Below are 27,223 nucleotides of genomic sequence, written 5' to 3'. Positions count from 1 at the left end.
GTCCAAATCAGCATTTTCTGCCTTTGAGATGCTTTGTGCCACTATTCACGGAATTTCTGATCCAGGCTGGAACCGGCAGAATTTATACCTGGTCAGTGTCCTTGCAGCTTATCACTGGAAGCATAACCGTAATGCTACAGTACATCCTGGCCTTGCATATATACAAAAGTGGAAAACACAACATCAATACCTACAGACACTCCTTTGAAGACATTGAGACATGCACTACACATAGACAAATAATAGAAGTATTATTTATAATATACAGTCAGACAAAGGTAAAGAGGTATACAAAGCATGCACTGCACAGATAAACATACAATACACAGAAAAAACACACATAGGAGCACTTGATTAGGGGCAGGGGGTCTTGTTTTCCTCTGGACATCACCCCAGCTGCATTGCGTAGTTATACATTCAGAGGCAAATACCTGAGTTTCCCTTCCTATGAATCTCTTATGGATGCCTATGAATACGCAGAGACACAAAGCACATATAAACATACACAGAGGAACACACAATACACAGACACACACAGACCTATAGCCAAGTACAATACAATGGAAAACATAGACATACACATCTTGGTCCTGTCATGCTGCCCCCTACTGTCCCTCATTATCCTGTGCACTAGTGCTGGTACCGTCATTACCAGTTGGATAGAATCGAACATTGTCTCATAGAAGCCTCAGGAAAGCGTAAAGGGATACAGACATATGGGTAAAACGGGATACAGAACCTGAATCATACCCACTCGCTAAGCTGCGTTTGCGCGCAGCCGTCAGATGCCTAAGTATGCAAATCCCGTGATCGCACGGCAAGACATCAGGATGCCCACTATGTCTTAACGTGCGACCGCAAGCCAGCCTTAAGGCGCCCACTTTCCCTTCGCAGCACACGTCATCTCCAGGAAGTATATGTAACAATCGGTAACATCGAGAACCATCGGAGGCATTCGCAGTGCTCGTGGTTGACCCTTTCCTACTTTAAGCACTGCGAGTGCTGCAGTGCTTTAAACAACCAGGTGACGTGTACAATGACGCTCCGTCTTAATTATGCACGCCCTACAAATGCCATGTTGACGCTCAGGCACGCCTCCGTTCGCACCACCACACCCCCGTTTTCATGGACCTTCCCTGTCACCACCCACAAACGGCAAATTCTGCCAGACAAACTTGTGGGCCGATCGCAATGACTGCTTCGTACACTGGGATGCATATGCATGCGCAGATAGCGAAAATCGACCAGCAGCGTGCGAACGCAGCCTAGCGAGCAGGTCTGAATCAGGCCCATAATTCATATCCCGGCTGTCGGGATGCCGGTGCACAGAATGCCGGCGCCAGAACCCTGACACCATTCAGTAACCTGGCACCAGCATCCTGACCACCGACATCCCGACGGTAAGTATTTGGGTTAGGCACTAGAGGCAGTGGCGTATCTATAATGGATGCAGTGTGTGCGGGGCCCCCGGGTCCAGGGGGGCTCCGCACCGCACACACTGCACCCATATTATTTTAGACTTACCTGTCCGTGGTCCCACGTCGGGTGTCTGCGCTGCTCAAAACACCGGAAAATGACCGCTGCGGCCATTTACCGGCGTTCTGCGCACGCTCTAGTACCCGGAGTCTACTAAGGCTCCGGTGGCTGGCTAGCCGCGTCAGTTGGCTGCCGGCCATCGGGGAGAGAGGAGGGGGCCCCGCACAGGGAGTGCACACGGGCCCCCTCCTCTCTTAAGACGCCCCTGACTAGAGGCACACGAGCAGGGCCCTCTTCCCTTGTCTCCTTTTCCCTCCCTCACCATCATCTACACCCCTCTGCCCTCAGAGGCACATAACCTTCAGTTTGAACCAGCGCTGCTTTTGTGGGCACTGCGGCTGCATATACATCAATGTCTGTGTAGCCTGTATCCCATGTTTTGCAGAGCTTTGTGCTGTAAATCTTTTGCACTTTTGTCATGTTGTGTTTGCACTGCCTCTGCTTACGGACTTTGTAACCCCTTGCAGCGTCATATAAATAAAGGATAATAATAATTAATAACTAAGAATTTTAGAAAGTAAGTCACAAATAAGTTGTCCTAGAATTTGTCCCTTTAAAATAAACTTTCTTGCAGCACAGATCGCTGTAACTTGTCATTGGGGGGGAGATTCAATTTTGCTTGATGGATCATGTGATGTGCCATTCGGCACATTGCGCCCGGCGACTTCTCAAGTTTTCCATCGCACCCCATAGAGTTGGGAGGGAAAACTTGCGATGTCGGCACTACAGTAAATGGCAGATATACTCGTAGCTTTGAATTGAATTCTCCCAGTGTTTTAAAACATTTACAAACTGCTCAGTGTTGCATAGGATCATTCTATAGTGCAGTATGGACAGCAAGGCCACGCCCTCTAGTGGCTGATCAATAAAACAGAGTTAGAGTTCCCACTAGTAGTTATAAAACTGGTGCCCATCTGGTGACTTGCATGCCACATGCTGTCCTCCTATACTCCAGCTGTGTCCGTGGCCTATGTGCAGTACCATTTAATTGCCTATGTGCATTTTTTTTTTATATTGATTTTTTTTTTTCCCTGTCTCTTCTGCTTCCTTTCCAGCCGCTTTATTGGCGAGGTCAGGATGATTTCTGAGGAAGGGATGGGGGTGGAGATAGTGGTCAGAGCAGGAAGAGAAAGATTGTGGTGAATATTATTTATGTTATATTATTGTACTACTGCATCTGTCATGTTATTGGGTAAAGATGTAACGTCATTGTATATAACTGGGCGTCACTTCTACCCATATTATTGGGCATTACTGCTGACATATTGTTGCCTGGTACTGTCCGGTATTTCATACTAATGTAATCAGTGATATATTGCATTAATGTGATTAAATATTAATCCTCCCAAAATTTTCCCTTCTTTAGGATTGATGGCTGCCTGAGTGACCCCCCAAAATCGAATAGGTTTCTCTGCAGCTCCAATATTATAAAGGTATTTTTTTTTAAATAATAATTTATATTTACTTTCATTAATTATCTTAATAATTATCTTAATAATAATTATAATAATAATAATAATAATCATAATAATAATAATAACATTTGCATATTAGAGATATATATATAAATATATATATCTCTAATATGCAAATGTTATTATTATTATGATTTGCATATTAGAGATATATATATATATATATATATATATATGTTCCACTTTAGTCTGGAGGTTGCCTAAAATTGATCCTGTAATTTGCTTCTGGACTCCCACCTACTTTATACATTATATAAAAGTTATGGTATTTTGTATTGAGCCCCTTTCACCCAGGAGTGCGTGTGTAAAGTATTCTGGGTTTAATGGAATAGACTCTAGGGTGAACAGAAATATTATTTAATAGTTTTTGCTGGCTGCCTTTCTTCGCCAAGCAATAATATCTCCTGCATTTGTTACTAGCCATAAAGGATCCCACTCGGCTCGTGGTTATGTAACTGAGTCTTGTCACGTAGAAGGTAGATAAAGGCACATCCTTAGCGACATCAGGCAAGGTATTAGAACAATCTCAATCAAACTGTTTTTCAAAATATATTTTATTTAGAGATTGTATCTGCATATATTATCATCACAAGGGTGCAAAATAAGCAAAAAATAAAATAAAATTGAATAAAAATAATATACTTTTCATAGAAAAGAACATTCAATTTCAGCACAAATACCAAGATCTCCTTTTGTAAAATAGGTAGAACATACAGTAAATGGTATAGATAAGAGATTAGGATTTCTGCCCTTCATAGAAGGGAAATCCCCTCTTCTGAATATAAATGTATTCTGTTTACTGAACACACCTACAAAGGATAAACCCATTCTTCACCTGTCTGCCCCTAGGCAGAAGCCTAAGAGCCTTATCCTGTATTTCAGATTAATGGTAGATTTAACAATATAAAGTCAGAACATAAAGGAATAATTGCGATGTTAAACTGCGGGTCTTATTTAAGTTAATGATGCAATGTGAATACATTAGCTGTGACCATAGCAACCAATCAGGGTTTAACCTATATTTTTTTAAAATCTGTGTTACAAATTTTTCAGATACAATCTAATTGCTTGCTATGGGTTCCAGCACATTTGCTCACATTGAGCTGTTAAATTTAGCAAGCCCCTATGTGGCCTAAACACTATAGAATATTCTTGGTCATTCCAATGCACTCTAAGACACCATCTACATGTAAAAAAATATATATATTTTTGTGTGTGTATAACGAACAACTTTAAAAATATCAGTATGGCAGGAATTGTAAAATAAAGTACCACACTATAAATATATTAAATCTCTGACGGACGAATATTCCATTTGCTTTGTGTGATTGGAAGACACCACATGAGAATGTTTTATAATTCTTTTGCATTTTGCAAATTAACTTCCTTGTCGGCACACATGGGGGCGCCATCACCACGGTCTCCACAGGTCTGAGGTACCGTACGGTTGAGCTGCCTGCTTGATAATTCCTTGGTTGAAAGAACTCAGAGGATGACGAACATTTTCCTTTGTTGACCTGCATTTTTGGGGGTCATTGCAGAGACCCAACTCTGTGGCCACATGTTTACTGGCAGGATAAAACTCTGCCTGCTTCGCAGACGTTGAAAAGGCTTCTTTGTACGGTGTCACAGCTATGATAGAAAATAAAGATATATTAGTTTTATTGCCATACAATTTGTATAGCCAAAACTGCATGTCTCAGAAGGGCTTTACTGACAGATAGGGGGAGATGTATCAAACTTTCAAGAGAGATAAAAAAAATAAAAAAGAATCATAATCTAGCTATCATTTATCTAGCACAGTCAAATAATTGTTAGAAGCTGATTGGTTACTATGGGCAACTTCCACTTTATCGCTCTCAAAAGGTTTGATACTTCTCCCCCATATTGTGGTACCGATAAAGAACACTTTTATATCCTTCCAGACATGAATGGTGCATACTTAAAGCACCCTTGTCACCTATACACAATATAGGCAGGCATTTTATGGGTACCTCAGTGTTGTCACCGATTCCTAATGAACTGGTAGGCCTCATTTATTGTATATTATAAACAAGTGCATATATATATATATATATATATATATACATATATATATTTATATTTGCACCAGGCACCTATTATAGAAAAACCAATGCTGTTTGGAATTCTCTGATTTGCTGGGTATACTGTCTTTATTTAATATCTGTAAACACCAGAGTAACTTTAAATTTAATTATATAGTCAGATCTTATCTCCTAGCTTCATGGGATGCTGTTTTGGCCTTGCTTGTTTGTATTAGAATTTTATGACTTGTATCTGGTGTGGGTGAGGGTAATGAGGGTGGGTGTAATCAGTGACTACACATGTTATGCTTAACTATATAATCAGTAGGTCACAAGGCGTTAGGCTTGTACAAGGCTGCTAGGTTTTATTTCAAAGTGGGTTTTTTCTAAGTGGGACTACATGTACAGCATAACTTAAAGAGTTAGTCAGGAGTTAAGCAGGAGGAAGACAGGAGGACAATATTTTAAAAGAACTCTCTATAACTTGGAAAAAAGCAAAGGATCTTCTGAGCTTCTGGAAACCCTGCTACTCAGCAACCAGCTTCCATTATAACCTGGCCCCACCTTTTGACAACACCCTGCTTCAGCATTGCAAGCAACTACCTGCTTACTAAACATTTAATACTTGTATGTTTGCGTTTCTTCTCTACATTGTTTAAATCATTCCAATACCACTGTCAATTTATCTTTATACCACTGTAGTATCTACCATTGTTTCACACCTATACCTTTTTTTTTTAATATATATATATATTCATACTTTAGACTAATTCTCAAGTCTTGCTACTTTAACAGCTCTACACTCCTTTTTTGGTTATAATTTACTATTGTAGTTGTGCCTTTACATCTTCCAGCACTGTTCTTTCTTTTATCTGATTTTGACCTTTGACCTGTACTGCTCCCTCATCTCAAACTCATTACTACTACTGACTTTTTCACCCCCAACCACCTCATCTACACGATGTCTCTTTTATTCTACTTCACCCTCACTCAGCCGCTACATTATTTTCTCCTCTACCACCAGTTTTCACCTCTTTTCTCCATCCATAGTCCCCTCTACGTTCTCCCCCTCCTCTGTCTCTCTTCATCACATATAAGTCTCTCAACTGCATCTCCCACAACTCCAGTATTATTCACTTCTCTTCCACCATGGTCCTGCTGCACCACCACTAAACCCTGCACCCTCTCTTTTCTCCAAGTTACCTATCCTCTCCCCCCCCACACCACACTAAACCTCCACCTGACCCACCACCTGCTGTCACCCTTCCTCATTCAGAAGCCAGCCACATAACCCCACACTCCTTATTCCCCTTCTCTAGATCAGTATCACCTCCACACTGCATCAACCCTAATAATCTCATTCTCCTCTCACCTCTTAACTCTGTCCCTCTCTCCTGTTCCCTCTGGAAAGCCAGTTTTGTCTATAATAAACTGGTCTCCGTTCATGAGCACTTCATCTGCAATGCCTTGATTCTCCTAGCCATCACCAAACCCTGGATTTACCCCTCTGACACCACTGCTCCTGCAAAATTCCTCCATCACTTGGCTTCCTGGCTCTTAATCTTCAAATGGGCCATCAAGACCCATTTCTTCCTCAATGCTTTCCAGCGCTCATCCTAACCCACTACTCTATGCTCCTTCCTCACTATCTAGCCCATCTGTGTCACCCCTGTTTGTCTGACCCTCCCCTCAGAATGTAAGCTCTCGCGAGCAGGGCCCTCTTTCCTCACGTGCTTCTTCTTGCCATACTTTTACTTTCATTCACAATGGCACCTAAAACTGCTTACTGACACCCTGCTGCTTATTTAGGTGTTATGCAGCATTGTTTATAAATCATGTACTTGCACTGCATTGTCTGTACTGTTAATAGCTGTTGTCTTGTGTGCTCATTTGTTTCTGTACTTTGTAAGGCGCTGCGGAACCCTTGTGGCGCCATATAAATAAAGGATAATAATAATAATAATAATAATAATAATAATATATATAGAACTCGAAGACGGCGGCACTCGATTCAAAAGATGTCAAAAGAGCAGGAAAAAATAGCCAACGTTTCAATATTTAATATATCGTCATCAGGGTACTGTACCCTGATGACAATGTATTAAATTTCAAAATGTTGGCTATTTTTTCCTGTTCTTGTGACATCTTTTGAATTGAGTGCCGCCGTCTCCAAGTTCTATTTGTGGGCCTAATTATTGGTACCTACGGAGGGCACCAAGACACTGTATCTGCATGGGAGTGCCGCCATAACCTGGATTTTTTATATATACATAGTGTAAAGGGTCATGGTACTACATAATGCATTTATTATTTAAATGTAGCCCTCCCCACTGACCAAAATGATGGTACCCTAATGTGAAAATAAAAAAGATTAGCTTGTTAATTGGCAAGTTTTCTTGTACTTTATAAAAGACTCCCGCAATCCACATCCCTCCATTTGATGAACTGCAAGCCCCAGCAAACTGTGCAACACTTGTCCAATTCTGATTAAATATCTGTTATTATAAATCCCTAAAAATCCTCTGCAGTCGGATGGGATTTGATCTTAACGGGTCATAAATACTTGGTGTTGTACAACAGGGCAGCGTAGGAAGTGATTGCTCACCTTTAGTGACTCGGTGAAGCTGCTGTCTCAGTAAGTTCACTGTCATCTCGAGGATGTCGGCCTTCTCGGGTTTGGAGGGGAGCTGGTGTTTCTGAAACTCCTTCTCCAATAACATCCGGAGCTGCTCAATGCTGCTGTTAATACGATCCCTCCTCATCTTCTCTATAACCGGCTTCCTCAGCTAAAGGGAAAAATAAATAAAACCATTAGGATGCACCAGCATAAGGGTCCGGAATAAAGTAACACTACATAATTATACTAGCTGCTCACTGTAATCATATATTTATGTGAATTTATATACTGTATGTATGTCTTATGTGTATCCAGTTGTCAGTTTTATCATCCTTCCACGCCACTTATAAATAAAAACGAATAACTATTTTAATAATAACTCATTTATTATAAATGATGGGAAAATTCATTTTTCATAACCATCTGTTCACATCTACTAACAAATATTTTCTCTATTAAAAATAATTTTTTTTTTAAATTTAATAATCTACCGATACCCTCATGAAGTACAAACACTAACTCACTAACATGCACAAAAATAATTAAATAGTGCAACATGATAACTGAAATATCCAATAAACCAACACATCAGGAAACAGCTAAAATCCTGAAAATCTCTGATGTAATAATGAACTACTAGTCAGGGCTCAAAAAAATGATACTATATGGACGAGAAAATTTAGCATCGAGCCACAGCAACCAATCAGCAGTCAGCTGTTTAACCCTCTAGTGCAAATGCCTGATTGCTGTGATTCAGTTAAATGCAATGTTATGATTCTAAGCAATGTAATGTAAGTACACGTGCCTTATAATTAATTATTTATGGTGCAACACTTTTTTATTTTCGAAAAATTCTGTTTTTCCGTTAAAAAAAAAATAATCAATCAGTATAAAAAAAACCCACTAATTTATCAAACTTTTTGGAATAATTAGAATTTATAAAAAAAAAAACTTTCAACTCCAAGTTGAAAAAAAATAATAAATAACTGAAACTATCTAAAAGTAAGCAATGTAAAGAAAAAATAATGTATATTTAAAAAAAATAATAATAAAAAAAATATATATATTTGTCCCAGGAACATAAAATGTAGGCAAGTTACATCTCCTTACCTTCCTCATGTCTTTCCCCATGTGGATCTCAGTATCGGTATCCTCCATTCTGTTATTATTAGGAGCCATGCTGGCAGTAGGATCCCAGTGTAAGTCCTTTGCTATGGTCAGGCAGGCAGCGTGTGTCTGAGTGCTAATAGGGAAGCCTCCCTTTATACCTCTCTATCTGCATAACAGAGTGTGAAGAGTTCCCTCTCCGGAGGTTCCCACACTCTGCAGCCAATCCCAGCACTTGCTGGGACAATGGAAGTGTGTAACAAGAGCGAGGCATCTGGAGCTGGTCATAAAACTCAGGAGGAAGAGAAGTGTGGGAAAGACTTATAACCCCAGAACCTGATGCAACTGATATCCCTGCTCTTCCTTTGGCAGCTGTTGTTATCATAACATTGACTTTTTTTTAGCTCATTAAAACTTAATATTATACTGTGGCACATGGCTCGCCATAAAGATGCGGCATGTGTGCTGGCCATTCATGCACGCTAAGTACAGTTGTATAACAAGGTATAATGGCCTGTGTGGTGCCACAGTGCAAACACCTTCAGAGCTTGTTACGTTCCTTGTACTTTGTATATCGTCAGATTAGTTTGCTGGGGGGAGTTTATTTATATTGTTATATTTATTTGCATAAAATGTAAGCTGCATTACAGACAGTTTCAGTTAACTTATATATCAATTATAATGCTGATCCCGGTAAATGTTAAAGACATACCACAAGTCCCCAGTTGTACTTTATACAAATATAAAGTGTGGCATTGTTCCTTTTATGGCTCTTTTAGGAGTCACCCAGTGTAATGGTGCCTACACACTGGACGATCGATAACGATATCGTTGTACGATCTCCCGGGTGTGCTGGATGTTCAATATCGAATATCCAGCACACCATGAACCCACCAACGATGGCCAACGATCGCGGGTCCCTATAGTAACCTGGTCAATATTGACCAGGTTGGCCTGCATGCATGGGCGATGGACAATACCGTTATCGTCCATACGTGCCAGCGCATCACAGGTCGCTGGCCACCGAAAAATGCACGATATGAACGATAACTATATGATCGATATCATTATCGTTCATATCGGCCATTTTAATCGTACCGTGCGTACGCACTATAAGGGTATGGTATTCCCTACTCAAGTGGTAATGCATTACTCACAGATTGCAAAGATAACACACTAACATTGCTGATCTCTGTAAAGGGAAATACACTTTCTGACAGATCGCCCGATCCAGTGACCCCAAACCGCCGATCGGAAGTGCCGACCTGCAGCCATCGATGATGTTTTGATCGTGATCGGCAAGTCAGTGAAATCTAACATGTAGGATTTCACCGCTGCGCCGACCCCAACGTCTGGGGATAGGCAAATCGCCACAATCAATTGTTAGTGTATGGGGGCCTTAAGCCAATAAAGTAACACGGCCACAGACTGTTCCAGACGTACAATCAGCGGGGCTGATAGAGAGCACCACACAGACAGACGCCACATCCTCGGCCACATTGCATGCTTGAGAACAGTTATGGCTTTCTGTCCTAATCTTGGTGCAGAAACTTCATCTGAAATCAATTTATCTTTGTGTACGCTCATCTATATAGCCTGAAATTCAGTCTCCATAACCACGACATAACCGAGAGCAAACGTATCCTAAGGGCATATGCCCCGATGCTGCTCTCAGACCTGTAAACATATGTCTCTATGCCTTGGTCGACCTCTGGTGCATGTGCGGCTCTCAAGATCGCAGGTGCGGTCACTTTACATGCGACTCTGAATCAGAAGTTTGAGGTGCCGCTGACCCAGTTATTCATTAACATATCCTGATACAGCGCACACGTATTCTGCAGCGCTTTGCAGAGAAGATGTGGTCATTGGCGGTTTAGTTTTAATTACCAGCATGAAATCACAGAATTGATATGTTATAGGTAATCTTCCATGTGAGCAGGAGTCCCGTGTCAGGCCATACATCGGTTTGACCAAATCGGTGTCTGATGGCACACTATTAGCCAATCGGGCAATGACTGCAAACATGGAAGTCCATCTGCGTTCACCGTCCGCCCCTGCTGACACCTGGTAAGACAATGACTGGAGTTAGACGTATTTTTAGGCCCATAAATGTTGTGTCCTGAGTCTAGTCAGATCGAAAAGGACCTAATTCCTTCTACAAATCTCAGTCTACTCTATAGTCACTTTTACTTTATATATAATCTCTCATTTTTAAAACAATGAAACACGAATGTTGTCAAAACACTGTCTGACAACTTTGTAAAAGTTTTTGGTTTTCCACCGCAGAATGCTTGGACTGATAACGGGTCTGCAGCTAGGTACTATTACTCCTACTTAGCATCACAATATCTAAATTTGTCTTGTTTTTAGGAGCGAACTTCCCACAGAAACCTTGCAAGTGGCCTTTGATCTTCTCCTTGTCTTTGAGGAGGAGTGAGCCCGAACTCCAGCCTGCCCCTCCTCCCCTCGCCTCGTCTGTCCCTGACACAAGTGTGTCACATCTCACAATACAATGTAAAGCACACTCTCATGTATAGGGTTATGCTGGTAGGCAGGATTTTCCCAGACAGACACTTTCCTCTTTTGAAAATTGTTTTAAAAGAAAAATTGCTCTGTCTGAGAGAGTTTCCACTACGCCATAAGGCTAAACTCACTCAGGTACAGCTATAGTGGGAGTCCGCAGAATCAGGATCCAAAGTGTCACTGTATCTTTTATTATGTCTATTATAGATGTACCATATATTTACACAGAAAGTGGGATGTGGTAAACATTTAAACTGTGATGTGTGATGATATATGGCATACTATCTATCTATCTATCTATCTATCTATCTATCTATCTATCTATCTATCTATCTATCTATCTATCTATCTAATATCTATATATCTCATATCTATCTGTCTATCTCATATCTATCTAGCTATGTATCTATCTCATATCTATCTATATATCTATCTATCTATCTATCTATTTATCTATCTATCTAATATCTATCTATCTCATATCTATCTATCTGTCTATCTCATATCTATCTATCTATCTATCTATCTATCTATCTCATATCTATCTATCTATCTATCTATCTATCTATCTCATATCTATCTATCTATCTATCTCATATCTATATCAATCTATCTCATATCTATCTAGCTGTCTATCTCATATCTATCTATCTATTTAATATCTATCTATCTCATATCTGTCTATCTATCTATCTATCTATCTATCTATCTATCTATCTATCTATCTATCTATCTATCAGTCTATCAGTCTATCTATCTCATATCTATCTATCTCATATCTATCTATCTATCTATCACATATCTATCTATCTATCTATCTATCTATTATTATTATCATTTATTTATATGGCGCCACAAATGTTCCGCAGCGCCTTACAAAGTACATAAACAAGTTTTAGGCAAGCGACTTACAGAACAATACAATACAGGACCAGGACATGGATAATATATATGGCTACATTAGTGACCACAACACCCAGATAAGCAACAGAGCATAAGCAGCCAAGTGTTAGGTGCCCTAGTGGGGAGTAAGAAGTAGATGAAAGTAAAGTAGGGAGAAGTACAAGAGGTTAGAGGGCCCTGCACATAAGAGCTTACATTCTAAAAGGGGAGGGGAAGACAAACAGGGGTGATATCTATCTATCTCATATCTATCTATCAATCTATCTCATATCTATCAGTCTATCTCATATCTATCTAGCTATCTATCTATTTAATACCTATCTACCTATCGCATATCTATCTATCTATCTATCTATCTATCTATCTATCTATCTATCTATCTCATTATCTATCTATATCTATCTCATATTCTATCTATCTCATATCTATCTATCTATCTATCTATCTATCAATCTATCTCATATCTATCTAGCTATCTATCTATTTAATATCTATCTATCTAATATCTATCTATCTATCTATCTATCTAATCTATCTCATATCTATCAATCTATCTCATATCTATCAGTCTATCTCATATCTATCCAGCTATCTATCTATTTAATATCTATCTATTTAATATCTATCTATCTCATATATCTATCTATCTATCTATCTAATATCTATCAATCTCATATCTATCTATCTCATATTCTATCTATCTATCTGGCTCATATCTAATTATCTACATATCTATCCATCTATCTCATATCTAATTATTTATCTATCTATCTCATATTCTATCTATCTATCTATCTATCTATCTATCTATCTCATATTCTATCTATCTATCTATCTATCTATCTATCTCATATTCTATCTATCTCATATCTATCTATCTATCTATCTATCTATCTATCTATCTATCTCATATTCTATCTATTTCATATTCTATCTATCTTTCCCATATCTATCTATCTATCTATCTATCTATCTATCTATCTATCTATCTATCAATCTATCTCATATCTATCAGTCTATCTCATATCTATCTAGCTATCTATCTATTTAATATCTATCAATCTCATATCTATCTATCTCATATTCTATCTATCTATCTATCTGGCTCATATCTAATTATCTACATATCTATCCATCTATCTCATATCTAATTATCTATCTATCTATCTCATATTCTATCTATCTAGCTATCTATCTATCTATCTATCTATCTATCTATCTATCTATCTATCTATCTAATCTATCTCATATCTATCAATCTATCTCATATCTATCAGTCTATCTCATATCTATCAGTCTATCTCATATCTATCCAGCTATCTATCTATTTAATATCTATCTATTTAATGTCTATCTATCTATCTATCTATCTATCTATCTATCTATCTATCTATCTATCTATCTATCTCATATATCTATCTATCTATCTATCTATCTATCTATCTATCTAATATCTATCAATCTCATATCTATCTATCTATCTATCTATCTATCTATCTCATATCTAATTATCTACATATCTATCCATCTATCTCATATCTAATTATCTATCTATCTCATATTCTATCTATCTATCTATCTATCTATCTATCTATCTATCTATCTATCTATCTATCTATCTATCTCATATTCTATCTATTTCATATTCTATCTATCTTTCCCATATCTATCTATCTATCTATCTATCTATCTATCTATCTATCTATCTATCTATCTATCTATCTATCTATCTGTCTTATGATCTCATATCTGAAGCTGGCCATCCACTATCCAATTTTCTGTCAGATATCTGTCCAATCTGGCTGGTTGGAATGAAAACCTGGTAATATATGGGAGCAAATGACAGTCGATGATTTGGTTTTAAACACTGAAAAAAGGAAAAAAATGTTCAAATTGGTTAAATTTGTGTGTTTTAATCAATTTGTCTGAACAACCATTTTTGTCTGTTTTCCAGTGTTTGTGAGCAAATGGACGATTGTAATTTGCTCCCTTATATTACCAGGTTTTCATTCAAACCAGGGAGATTGGACAGATATCTGACAGAAAATTGTATAGTGGATGCCCAGCTTAACTATCTATCTATCTATCTATCTATCTATCTATCTATCTATCTATCTATCTATCTATCTATCTGTCTCATATCTAATTATCTACATATCTATCCATCTATCTCATATCTAATTATCTATCTATCTATCTCATAACTAATTATCTACATATCTATCTATCTATGTATCTATTTATCTATCTATCTCATATTCTTTCTAGTTCATATTCTTTCTATCTCTCATATTCTATCTATCTATCTATCTATCTATCTATCTATCTATCTATCTATCTATCTATCTATCTATCTATCTATCTATCTATCTATCTGTCTGTCTCATATCTAATTATCTACATATCTATCCATCTATCTCATATCTAATTATCTATCTATCTATCTATCTATCTATCTATCTCATAACTAATTATCTATCTATCTATCTATCTATCTATCTATCATCTATCTATCATATTCTATCTAACTATCTCAGAACTAATTCTCTACATATCTATCTAGCTATCTATCTATCTATCTATCTATCTCTCTATCTAATATTCTAACTATCTCATATCTATCTATCTATTTATTTATCTATCTATCTCATATTCTATCTATTTCATATTCTATCTCTCTATCTATCTATCTATCTATTTATCTATCTATCTCTCATATTCTATCTAACTATCTCACAACTTATTATCTACATATCTATCTATCTATCTATCTATCTATCTATCTATCTATCTATCTAATATTCTAACTATATCATATATATCTATTTATCTATCTATCTATCTATCTATCTATCTATCTATCTATCTATCTATCTATCTATCTATCTATCTATCTCATATTCTATCTATTTCATATTCTATCTATTTCATATTCTATCTATCTATCTATCTATCTATCTATCTATCTATCTATCCCATATCTATCTATCTATCTATCTATCTATCTCATAACTAATTATCTATCTATCTATCTAATATTCTAACTATCTCATATCTATCTATGTATCTATTTATCTATCTATCTCATATTCTATCTAGTTCATATTCTTTCTATCTATCTCTCATATTCTATCTATCTATCTATCTATCTATCTATCTGTCTGTCTGTCTATCTATCTATCCTAGATTGTATGTGTGTGTCCGTGGACCCTAGTGTGCATGGACCCTAGTTTGTATGCCTATGTGTTGTGTGTGTGCGTGGACTCTAGTGTATATGTATGTATGCATGCGGGGACCCTATTGTGTGTGTGCATGTACCCTATTGTGTATGTGTGTGTGCAGTGGGGAATTTAGCCCAGGGCCGTAACTAGGGTAGTGAGACCAGTGCCATGGCACAGGGCACCACAGGGCAGGGAGCGCTGTTTGGGCCTGTCAATTTTCTGTTTGTTATCATTCTCACTTGTAGCTTCTTCGTATTTTATCCCCAGCATCTCCTGGCCTCCCCTATCTCTTCCATGGACCCTTACCCAAGAGGCCATGGCAATTTTTCAAGGGTGTTATATCCCTATTTAAAAAACAGGGTGGGCGCCAATGCTCTTTCTGGCACAGGGCACCAAATAGTCTAGTTACGGCTCTGATTTAGCCTAAGAGCTCCAATAGGGCAAGGACTGATGTGAGTGCTAAATACTCTCTGCACAGGGCTGTGTTATATGGTGGCGTTATATATACAGTATATAAATGATAACAATAAGATGATAATAATAAGAGTGACAGAAGTCTGCTTTGTGAACCCAGCAGGTACTGGCTATACGTGTGACAATACGTACTCTACTGGATGACCCATGACTTTACTATATACAGTATCTATTTGTTTAGTTGGTATGTTGAGAATATTCCTTCTATAGCAGTTACAGAGACATAAGTTGTATTTCCTTCAATGCTAATAAATATACCCTAATTATAACATAACGCAGAAAATAGAGGGATGGAATGAGACACTGATAGTGGTCTCTTCCTTATAATAGAATGCGGTGTAAGCCATGTGAGAACACAGGTGCTCGCTACTCTATCAGAGGACCGGGCTCAGGAAGTGCGAGCATCACCCCTGATTCATCAGGTTACAGCGCAGCTGTTATTATTCCCCTAGAAACTGCCATGCGAATAGGATTTATAAATATGTTTTTGTAGAACCAAACAATTAAATATATAACAAATCAGGCTTCCGCTGCATCATTCAAACTCAGCCCCATCAGGCTCAGAATAAGCCCTATGTGAACCCATCAGCTTGTACACATTAACATGTACCCCTAACCTATACACAATGGAGATCAGCTGCAAAAGTGCATATCATCTACCGCGCAGTACAAAGCCAGCTACGGTGGATGTCCGTGTGCCTTGATCTGCTGAAACCCTCCTAGGGCCTGATTATGATATTTATGCAATGCCGAGATTTATGCAGATCGAGCGATTATTTGCCATTGGTTAGGGTAGGCGAAGGGTTAGCCACCCCCGGGGGAGGTTAGGGTTAGGCACCCCCTCGGGAGGGTTAGGTCTAGGCAGCGGAGAAGGGGGGGTTAGGTTTAAGCACTTAGAGGGGGGTTAGGCACTATGGAGGGAGGTTAGGGTTAGACACCCCTAAAGGAGTGTTAAGGTTAGGGGGGGTAGGTTAGGTTAGTTAGTACTGGGATTCAGTCAGGAAACCGGCTGACGTAAGCCCGACAGCCGGCTTCCCAATTGCTTTATCCCGGCGAGGGTTAAATGACAGGCGTCTAAATCTAGACGCCTGTCATTTTTCCGATGCCGGGAGATCGGGATGCCGGGCGCCGCGAGCGGACAGCCGCGGGGGGGGGGTTAGGTGTAGGGCACCCGGGAGGGACTTAGGGTTAGGCACCCCCCTGGGAGGGTCAGGCTAGGGGGAGGGAGGGTTAGGGTTAGGCATCTCCGCGGGGGAGGTTAGGGTCAGGCACCCACCCGGGGGACTTAGGTTTAGGCAGCCGGGAAGGGGGGGGTTAGGTTTAGGCACTTAGAGAGGGGATTAGGGTTAGGCACAGGGGGGGAGGTTAGGGTTAGGCACCCCTAAGGAGGGTTAGGGGGTTTAGGTTAGGTTAGTTTGTACTAACCTATGGACGATCGGGATTTCCAGCGCTGTCAGGCTGCCACTGCCGGGATCTCTGCTTCTGTCGGGCTGATGCTGCCGGGAATCGAACTGCCGGCCATGCGTCAGCCGGACTTTCATACCGAATGCCTTAGTACTTAGCTTTAGAGCAGTTGGGATCTTCACTGGAGCCTATGCAAATGCTGGTCCCCTCCGAAGGCTCAGAGAGGTAGATTGGGAGGTCTCTGGAGTATCAATCAGCATTACTGCCCCCAGTTTTGTTTTGAAGTACAGGTGGAGTCTCCCATATCCAAATATTCAGAAACACGGAATATTCCGAAATACGGAATTATTTTGGCATGGCTTAGATAATGAAACCTTTGATTTTTGATGGTTCAATGTACACAAACTTTGTCTAAGGCACAAATTATTAAAAATATTGTATAAACTTACCTTCAGGCTGTGTGTATAAGGTGTATATGACACATAAATTAATTTCATTTCTGTACACAAACTTTGTTTGAGCCACAAAATTATTCAATATATTGTATAAAATGACCTGCAGGCTGTGTGTATAAGGTGTATATAACACATAAATGCATTTTGTATGTATATTTGGGTCATATTCCCAAGATATTTAATTATGGTATGCAACTATTCCAAAATACGGAATATTCCGTTATACAAAATACCCCTGGCCCCAAGCATTTTGGATATGGGAGACTCAACCTGTATTACAGTGCAATGTTCCATTGGTATGTCAACCAACACTCAAGAAAACAGCTTCAGCACTGGCTCCTACCGGATGTATACACTACATGCTCAACACCAGTGTTACATTTCTGCTTAAGCTAGGTGTAAAGGGGCCCATACATCTAGCCGTTATTGCAGCAATTCTCCGCTCTGTCGACGTTGGGGCCGGGGGATCGGGAATAGTCAACATAATTAAAAATTCCTGACCTGAAAGTGGTCAGATTCTGCCAATGTATCGTCAATCATTGATGTCTATGGATTGGTGGTTTTGATCGGCGATTAGCGGATCGGGTCTACATCGGCAGAACGGCGAATCGCTGTATGGGGCCCTTAAGAAATGGACACACTGTAAAATGATAGAGCTGAGCGCATCCTGCGTAAATTCGCATTGCGCATGCAATGGAAATGTCGATGCAGAGCCGAACGCATCTACACTTATGAGCAAAGAGATGGAAATGGCGTTCTCACATAGACAAATGGGTCAATTTAATTACCAGCGAATACATCACAGGTGCAAGTAAGCACAGCAATAGCCGCACTTTACGGCAGCTCGAACTCGCTGAAAACTGCTCACAGCCCCATAAGGCTCCAGGGCTAAAATGAACAAATTCAGGCCGTAGGAGGTGCGAGATGTGGTGCCATTGACAGCGTTTATTGGGCGTATGTATCAAAGCTTGATGTAAGATAAAATTGTGAGGTATATATGAATACTGGTGAATATAATAATTTTTTCTCTTGTATACTTATTTTGAGTAATAGTTTGCTTCCAACAGTGCGTGAAGCCAGTCTCTTTAGTAACATGCGATAATTAATAAATATGCCCTATTGTCACTTCAGTATGTTAGGTAATACCACATAATAGCCTGCAGAGGGCACTAATGCTATGGTAACAGCTTACAGGAGTAACTGCATCAGCTATAATTGCAGCATATAGGAAGGTATACTATGAGACCCATTGGGGAAAAAAACAAGACACTGCATTGCAGCTACTGGAGCACCGTTATATTATTTAGCGGGGGGGTCTGTAAGTAGTGGCTCTGACAGAGAGAGGTAAAGGGCTCATCCGCACAATCAGGTTTTTCAAAATGTATTTAATTACGAATTTTCACATTTAAACACAATGCAAGAAAAAGTCAAGTTAAATAATGCAGGCAAGGGATTCATTGAGCTTGATGGGACCTGTAGTTCCACAACCAGGGCTGCCATCAGAAATTGTGGGGCCCGGGACTGAAAGAATAGGCAGGGTCCCCCTCCTCTCCATTATTGAATGCAGTCTGTGCGCCCTTCCTTTTTATTTGTATTACCTCACCCCCCCCCTTATTGAATGTAGTCTGTGTACAGGCCCTGCATTTTCATCACCTCACCCACCACCCCTCGTTAGTGAATATATTCTGCGCGTGGCAGGCCCTGCATTTTTATTTTTATTACCTCACCCCCCCCATTAGTGAATTTAGTGAGCTAGTGAGCGTAGCAGGCCCTGCATTTTTATCACCTTTCCCCCTCCTGCCCCCCTGGTAGTGAAGTCTGTGAGCGGCAGACATCTCTCCCCCTCCGCCCCCGGGTAGTGACATGTGTGCGCGGAAGGCCCTGCATTTTTATCACCTCACTCTCCCCCATCCCCCTGCTGCCCAGACATTCCCCCACTTACCTTATGGATCCGGCAGCGGCTACTTCCTCCACGGTCCACCAGCACTGCAGACGCGCTCCTCTTCTTCTGCAGCTCACCCTACACTGGCGCGCCGTTACGCCACGCGCGCTGACGCCAAAACAAGCTCGCGGACCGGCAGCCAATCAGGAGCAGCCGCTACGGCCGCTCCTGATTGGCTGCTGTTCCGCAACCTCAAGTTGGCTTGCGGCCACCCTGCTTCTATCTCTCTCTCCCTGCATCATTTGCTGCTGCAGCAGCGCTGCTACCTGAGCCCCCCTCCGTCTACCCTCCCTCCGGGCCCGGGACTCGAGGCCCGGCGGTCCTCCCCTGATGGCGGCCCTGTCCACAACAGTTGGAGAGCCCCAGGTTGCCCAACTCTATATCGTGCAAAGAGATAAATAATTATCTACCGAAAAATAAGAAATTAAAGTAAATGACTTATTGGGGTAAATTTACTAAAGTGAGAGTTTTTAGAAGAGAGTGTTATAAGAGATGTTGCCCATAGCAACCAATCAGATTCTAGCTATTATCTTCTAGAAGGTCCTAGTTAAATGTTAAGTAGAATCTGATTGGTAGCTATGGGCAACATCTCTTCTAAAACTCACTTCTACAAACTCTCACTTTAGTAAATGTACCCCATTGAGTGTTCTAGCTCATCTGAAAAAGAACGGGATCCACCACCATGCCCTTTTAGTTAATGTAAATAAGACACTTGCATGGTACCCTAAGAGGTGCACATATATATTATATACTCAGATGAAGTCATGAAGTCATGAATATAGTTTTGACCTTACCAATGCAACCACAGCTACAGCGATGTGAGCACACCATCCTAGTGCTGGGCTTAGACAATGACCACTACAATCATTCTATGTCCTAGGACACATCCCGTGAAACAGCTGGGAAGCCCCCTCTAGTGCTGAACAAGTGTTTCTTATGTCACCTCTATGGTGTCTTCCTCCACCTCCATGATCTCTACACCGTGACATTGTGCCAGCCGTCAGCCCTCCTCCCCCTTCCTTGTTAGGAGAAGCAGACACTTACAAAAACTGGGTATAGGAAACTGACAAAAATGTGAGAGAAAATGAGCCACCACGTTCATAGACACGGCACTGTCTCTCCCAGCTTTCCTGCCATAGGTTTGTCGGGATGTAGTATGGAAGCCGACAGTATAAATGGCGACCGCCGGCTTCCAGACTTTCTAACCCCCGCGCCCGGCTTACTGTCGTTCGGTATGCTGGGCGTACCAAACGAAGGTAAGCCGGGCGCCGGGCGCGGGCAGCCGCAGGGGGGGGAGGGTTAAGTTTAGGGCTCCCGGGGGGATTTAGGGTTAGGCACCCCCCCGGGAGGGTTAGGTTTAGGCTAGGGGAAGGGGGGGTTAGGGTTAGGCACCCCCGGGGGGAGGTTAGGGTTACGCACACCCCCAGGGGACTTCGGTTTAGGCGGCGGGGAAGGGGGGGTTAGGTTTAGGCACTTAGAGGGGAGGTTAGGGTTAAGCACTTGGAGAGGAGGTTAGGGTTAGGCACCCCTAAGGGAGGCTTAGGGTTAGGGAGTAGAATTAGGTTAGCGATTCTTACCTTAGGGACGATCAGGATTTTCACCCTTGCCGGGCTGCCGCTGTCGGGATTTGAACCGGCTGCCATGCGTCCGGCGGTAATACCTACTACACCCGGTTTGTCCTGTCCAAGAAAAATAAAGGGTTTTAGTGAAGTGCAAAAGTGATGGCGCATGGCGTAAAGGTCGTTTTGCGATATCACATTATTTTCTGCATAACTGCGTCCATCGAGGACGATTCGGAGATGGACGGTGGTGCCGGGGCCATGATGATGCAATTGTAGTGTTACACATCCCTACTGCCCACCTGGCTGCCCCCTCCCCTGGACCCTCCTGGAGCCCCCTCCCAAGAAAGTCGGCCAGTATGGCATAGAAGATCCCTCTGCCTCCAGTGGCCCTCTCTGCGCACATGTGCAAATTCAGTTCATGCGTGCGCACTTACGCCCTGCTAGTGTAAACTTTCACCGCCAGTAACTAGTGGTGAAAGTGTAAGTGATAGAAATCGCGGAACGGCTGCTTTTCGGAGCTGCTGTCCCACAACAGGAGCAATGCTGAATTTCTCGTTACTATGGGGTCTATTTACTAAGCAGTGTTAGGAGACAGAGTGAAAAGTGATAAGGTGCCAGCCAATCAGCTCCCAACTGTCATTTTTCAAACACAGCCTGTGAGATAACAGTTGGGAGCTGATTGGCTGGCACTTTATCACTTTTCAATCAGCTCCCAACTGTCATTTTTCAAACACAGCCTGTGAGATGACAGTTGGGAGCTGATTGGCTGGCACCTTATCACTTTTCACTCTGTCTCCTAACACTGCTTAGTATATAAACCCCTATTTCTCGTTCTCGTTACTATAGTGTCCAACGCTGTAACTCGTAGATACTTAAGTATCATGGGCTAATCTATAGCGAAAAAGGGGAAATGGCAAATTAATTTGTTTTCTTGCTTTAACAGGTCAAACAACATATAATCAGGGGTAAGAAAATAATGAGTACAATAGAAAGGGAGCACGGCAAAACGATATAACAGTACTGTGCAGTATATAAGCTATGAGTGCTTAGTAACGGCAAAACTGTGCCTAGGCTGATCCCAAAGTGGGGAGACTTTTCCAATATGCAACTCCTTGTCTACTAACATTGTGTATCATTAATGTGGAACCCGTCCAAGGTTCGTTATAGACCCAACTCATTAAAATTCCAACAACAGCATTTCAATGTCACTGTTCTGTCTCTAACGTTTTTATACGCACAGTTCTTGATGCATTGTTCCGGCAGTAAGATGCAGAGGTCCACAGGGAGATGTAGGTATTAGGCCTTCAATGTTATAGCTGCCTGTAACATACTCTGTCTACCTCTGTATAATGGTAATCACTCTCCTGCCTTCCCTCATCTGTCCTTGGCCCCTCCTGAATGAGGAAGATGACGGCTCTCTATGGTTTGTACTACCTGTTCCTTCCTATGTCCATGTGGCTGGGTCTGATGGAACATGTCATTTCTCCAGATCCCAGTCACTGGCAGCTGACTCTGTACCCCAGAGATTGCCCATGTATATCCCACCTGACATCACAGGTACACAGAGCGCACGGGGATATGTAAGATTTCCTGTTAAGCCGTCCATACGCGTTGCGATACGCACCTTGCGACGCAACGGGGGATCCGACTGCCAACACGCGGTGCGATCGGGTGGCCGGCCGCCCGGTATATGGCACAGCCTCCCCCCCGCGCAGAGCACTGCATGGGATTGCACATCGCATCCCCAGATCAAATGAACCTGCAGTAAGATCTGGAGGTGCGATGTACAACCCCACGGGAGAGCGCTTTATCCGACATCGTGCCCATACACGGTACGATATAGCCGTGATATCGTACCAATCCGTCGGATCGGCTGCTTTATCGCGCAGCGTAAGGGCACCTTTAGGGACACTATTATGTAGATGAGGTGGGATTTTTCTAAAATGCTGCATTGAGTTGAGTCCGTAGAATATTTTTCCCATCTGCATTAAACTACATCCCAGCTGCCTGAATTCCACTGGCCGCTCAGAAGGCCATGATGGGGCTGAGTGTGAAAGTGTGCCTGACACAGGCCTGTGAGATTTATCATACGTACCATAAGAGGAAGCCGGCTGTGTAGCTCTGGTCCTATAGACATTAAACCTACTGACGGTTGTGTTTTCCCTTCCAGTGGAACAATGTCCCCTCCTGCCTCCTGCACTATATAAGTGTGCTGTGGTTCCTGATACACTGTAATAAGAGGTAAGATGTGAGCACTAGACTTCCTCTCCTCCCAGGCACGTGTGACAAGTCACAGCTGTGTGTGGGGCACACTTCCAGCACCATGGACAAGTGCCTGCAGTGCCATTAGGGCCTAACACCCTCTGTTGTCTGACCCAGGCTGTGATCAAAAGGGCACAAGGTGTGAAAGTGTGCTGCCCCGACAGGGTGCGTTCACAGGGTCTGCTCATCAAAGGATGGTGGTGGGGGGGGGGGACTGGGAACCTGGGACCTAATACAGGCAGACAGTACAAGTGCACTGCAGTCTAGAGACCAGTAGAGACTGATCGCCATAATACATTCTGTTGTATAGTATTTTTTCTATTACTATTATTTACTTTTACACTGCCTGGAGGTGGTAGAAACCAGCCATCAGTCTATACATTAAGTGTATGTGCATTTAATAGGAGAAAACACATTATTTCTGTGCTGTATGCGTATGGGCAGTATGGTAGTGCAATGGATAGCTTTGCTGCCACACAGCACTGATATCACAGTTTACATTCCAGCCAGTTCCCCATCTGTGTGGAGTTTGTATGTTCCCCACATGCTTGCGTGGGTTACCTCCTAGTGTTTGTGTGTGTGTGATAGCCAATATAGGGACTGATTCAGCAAGGATCGCAAGTGCGATACACATGCAATCGGCTGATGGTTGTGTTCTGCGTATGTGTACGCATCGCAGTACACGTGCGCGAACAGGCGACTGCCATCACAGTGGCTATGCAGACCCATTGCAGAGTGACTGACAGGAAGTACAGTTTAGGGGTGGTGATGGGGGGGGTCAGTGAAAAGCAGGCGTGTCAGTGCGTTTGTGCGCTGTTACAGGGGCGTGCATACATTAGCTACTGCGATGCCACACGCAGCCTAAGCTCTCACTGCGTACAGGAAGTTTAGCGATTCCTGAGTAAGGTCAGAGCTTGTGCAAGTGTGCGTGAGGCTCCGATGTTACTCGATGTTACCGATGGTTTTGCAGTCTTGCAAAGGATTACGGATGTGTGTAAGGTAAGGTGGGCGTCCTTATGTTGTGCTGCGACGGCATAGCGATCGCAGTGGATTAGCATACTATCGCAGTGAGACTGCGTGTGTAATCACAGCCGCGATCCGTACTGAATCAGGCCTATAGATCGTAAGCTCCACTGATACAGAGAGGGACTGATATGAATGACGATACAGTCTCTGTGAAGTGCATGCGGAATTTGTGTGCGCTATATAAATAACTGGTAATAAAATATATAGATAACTTAACTAAAACTAAATGATTTAGGGGTCTATTTACTAAGCAGTGTTAGGAGACAGAGTGAAAAGTGATAAGGTGCCAGCCAATCAGCTCCCAACTGATGAGCTGTGAGATGGCAGTTGGGAGCTGATTGGCTGGCACCTTATCACTTTTCACTCTGTCTCCTAACACTGCTTAGTAAATAGACCCCTACAGCACATAAAAGCATCACAAGTAACAAGGGCCTTCCTGATGTCCCATCAGTGAGAGGATTAATGTAGGACACGAATAAGGGTAAATTGAGCAGTATTTCAGGAGATAATTGGGAGAGGTTGGGATACATTGTGGGGATAACAGTACAGTGGAAGCAGGCCGGGCTGACGTTGTGTTCTGACACTCCTCTCCGTTCTCACTTCCAGCTGAACGTGCAAAGCACAATGACATGGTCAGCGCCAATCCGCAATGATGGCATGCTATCGTTTATGTGCTATGTGGGCAGCTGGGTGTATTTGCACAACTAGAAATGTGTTGTGTGTCTGCAGGGTTTCTACTTAGTAAATTAAAATTATATAGATGGGCTGATTCTGACTCACAGGCAGTTCCATAGCAAATTTTAGCACAATGCGCAGGTGTAGTGGAGATTTTAGCACAATGCGCAGGTGTAGTGGAGATTTTAGCACAATGCGCAGCAGTGGCAAATGCAGGATTTCTAGAGGGGGGTTTCCAAATGCTTGATTTTAGAGCGAGTGTGGCCTGTCCATGAAGGGGGCAGAATTAGTACTTATACAGCTTTAATATGCATCATACAATGTGTATTGTGTGTCATAATTCTGGCATATATAGGGCCAGCGATCACAATAAGCCATTAGATGCGTCAGTAGGCCATCCTGCCTGAGCTGAATGTATTTATTTTAGATGTGGGCACCATTCCAGGGCATGGGAGCAAGTCCGGGAGCCTGGAGGAGCAGCAGAATAACCTAGCACTTCCCTAGACATATATGTACATATTGGGCTCTATAACAGTGCCTGTTTTCCAGATCTCCTAGTTGGTGCACAGGTTATTTATTACTGGCTGATACATGTTAAAAGATCCACAGGTGGTGCTAATTATTTCATTTGTGATACTGAGAAGAACATGCAGCGCTAGTAAAATTCTATTATTTTACTATTTCTATTGTGGTCATGGTGTGGGCTGGGGAGGGGGGTTTCCAGGCAGACGGAAACCCCCCCTGCGTTTGTCTATGCGCAGGTGTAGTGGAGATGTTAGCACAATGCGCAGGTGTAGTGGAGATGTTAGCACAATGCACAGGTGCAGTGGAGATTTTACACATTTGTACCATACATGCCTACTCTCCCGATTTGGCCGGGAGCCTCCCGAAAATCGGGTGCCGCTCCCGGCCCCCCGGAAAAGTAGACAGTTCTCCCGACTTCTTCAGTCCCCCCGCAATGTAGCGCTAAACCCCCACTGCGGAGGGGCTGATGACGCGATTCACGTCATCATAACCCCGCCCCCTGCCTTGCAATGCCGGAAATATCGGCATTGTGTAGCGGGGGCGGAGCCTAAATGACGCGATCGCGTAGCTCTGCCCCCCAACCCCGCCCCTAAGCACTGGTAATGTGTCCGGCCACGCCCCCTCTATACAGATCCCGCCCCCCTGCTAAACCGACCTGGCTGCTTCCTCCCGCAGGAAAGCAGCCAGGATGTAGGCAAGTATGATTTGTACGTATCTCCGGGTGATTCTGAGTTGGATGGATCTGAGGGCCTGATTCAGACCTGGTTGCATGGCTGCGTTCGCACGCAGCCTGTCGATGTTTGTATTCTGCGTATGCATCGCAGTGCGCGTGTGCGAACCGGGTGCTGCGATCGGGAATCGACAACAGCGAGCTCGCAGAGGCTTCATACAGTGATTGACAGGCAGTCACTGTTTGAGGGTGGTAACGGAGGGGTGGTCAGAGAAACACAGGCGTGCCTGGGGGTCTCGACGCCGTTTCAGGGGCGTGCGTAGTTAGGCCCCAGCGACGGCATACGCATCCTAACATCTAGTCACACACAAACATTAGCAATGTCTGCGGCAGGGTCAGGTCAACCACAACTTGTGCGTGTGGGTCCGATGGTTCCTCATGTTACCGATGTTTTCGCTGTCTTGCGAGAATGTAAGTGAAGGGAAGTCGATGGCATTATGTAGTGTTGGGTGTCTACTTATTGTGCTGCGGTTACATTGCGTATGCGGCCATTAGCATATTTTCGCATCGGCAGGCTGCGTGCAAACGCAGCCTTGCGACCGGGTCTGATTCAGGCCCTGAGATCCTGGCATTAACCATAAGGAAACTGACATTAGCATAAGGCAGTAGTTCCCACACTGTGTGTTATGTGGCACCCTGGGGTGTCTTGGGGCACATGCAGGGGTGCTATGGGTTGGTGTTCCAGGACCAAACCAAATTATTTATAGTCAATGTGATAGGCAGTGCTGGTGGTTGCCTATC

General features: G+C 42.4%; 1 protein-coding gene across 1 annotated transcript; it reads right to left on the bottom strand.

Moving 5' to 3' along the window:
• Positions 1-3,594: 3,594 nt before the first annotated feature.
• Positions 3,595-8,890, bottom strand: LOC148505790 (transcription factor HES-5-like). Its single transcript, XM_088447725.1, has 3 exons — positions 8,784-8,890; positions 7,662-7,842; positions 3,595-4,643 (listed from the first exon to the last, which is right to left on the bottom strand). Exons 1-3 carry the CDS (start codon positions 8,850-8,852, stop codon positions 4,423-4,425), a joined length of 471 nt encoding a protein of 156 aa, XP_088303851.1. The 5' UTR covers positions 8,853-8,890; the 3' UTR covers positions 3,595-4,422.
• Between the last annotated feature and the right edge of the window lie 18,333 nt (positions 8,891-27,223).

The sequence above is a fragment of the Taudactylus pleione genome, unplaced genomic scaffold (assembly GCF_031769625.1).
Source record: "Taudactylus pleione unplaced genomic scaffold, aTauple2 ptg000437l, whole genome shotgun sequence".
In the NCBI taxonomy this organism is placed as follows: Eukaryota; Metazoa; Chordata; class Amphibia; order Anura; family Myobatrachidae; genus Taudactylus; species Taudactylus pleione.
Note: the sequence above shows the minus strand (reverse complement) of the source record. Positions and strands in the feature narration are given on the sequence as shown.

What these genes read in the sequence shown, in the direction of transcription:
- LOC148505790 (XM_088447725.1), bottom strand. Translation starts at nt 8,852, where the DNA reads ATGGCTCCTAATAATAACAGAATGGAGGATACCGATACTGAGATCCAC. An exon ending in TGGGGAAAGACATGAGGAAG is followed by an intron (nt 7,843 to 8,783) that starts GTAAGGAGATGT and finishes TTTTCCCTTTAG; the next exon opens with CTGAGGAAGCCGGTTATAGA. An exon ending in GCTTCACCGAGTCACTAAAG is followed by an intron (nt 4,644 to 7,661) that starts GTGAGCAATCAC and finishes TTTCTATCATAG; the next exon opens with CTGTGACACCGTACAAAGAA.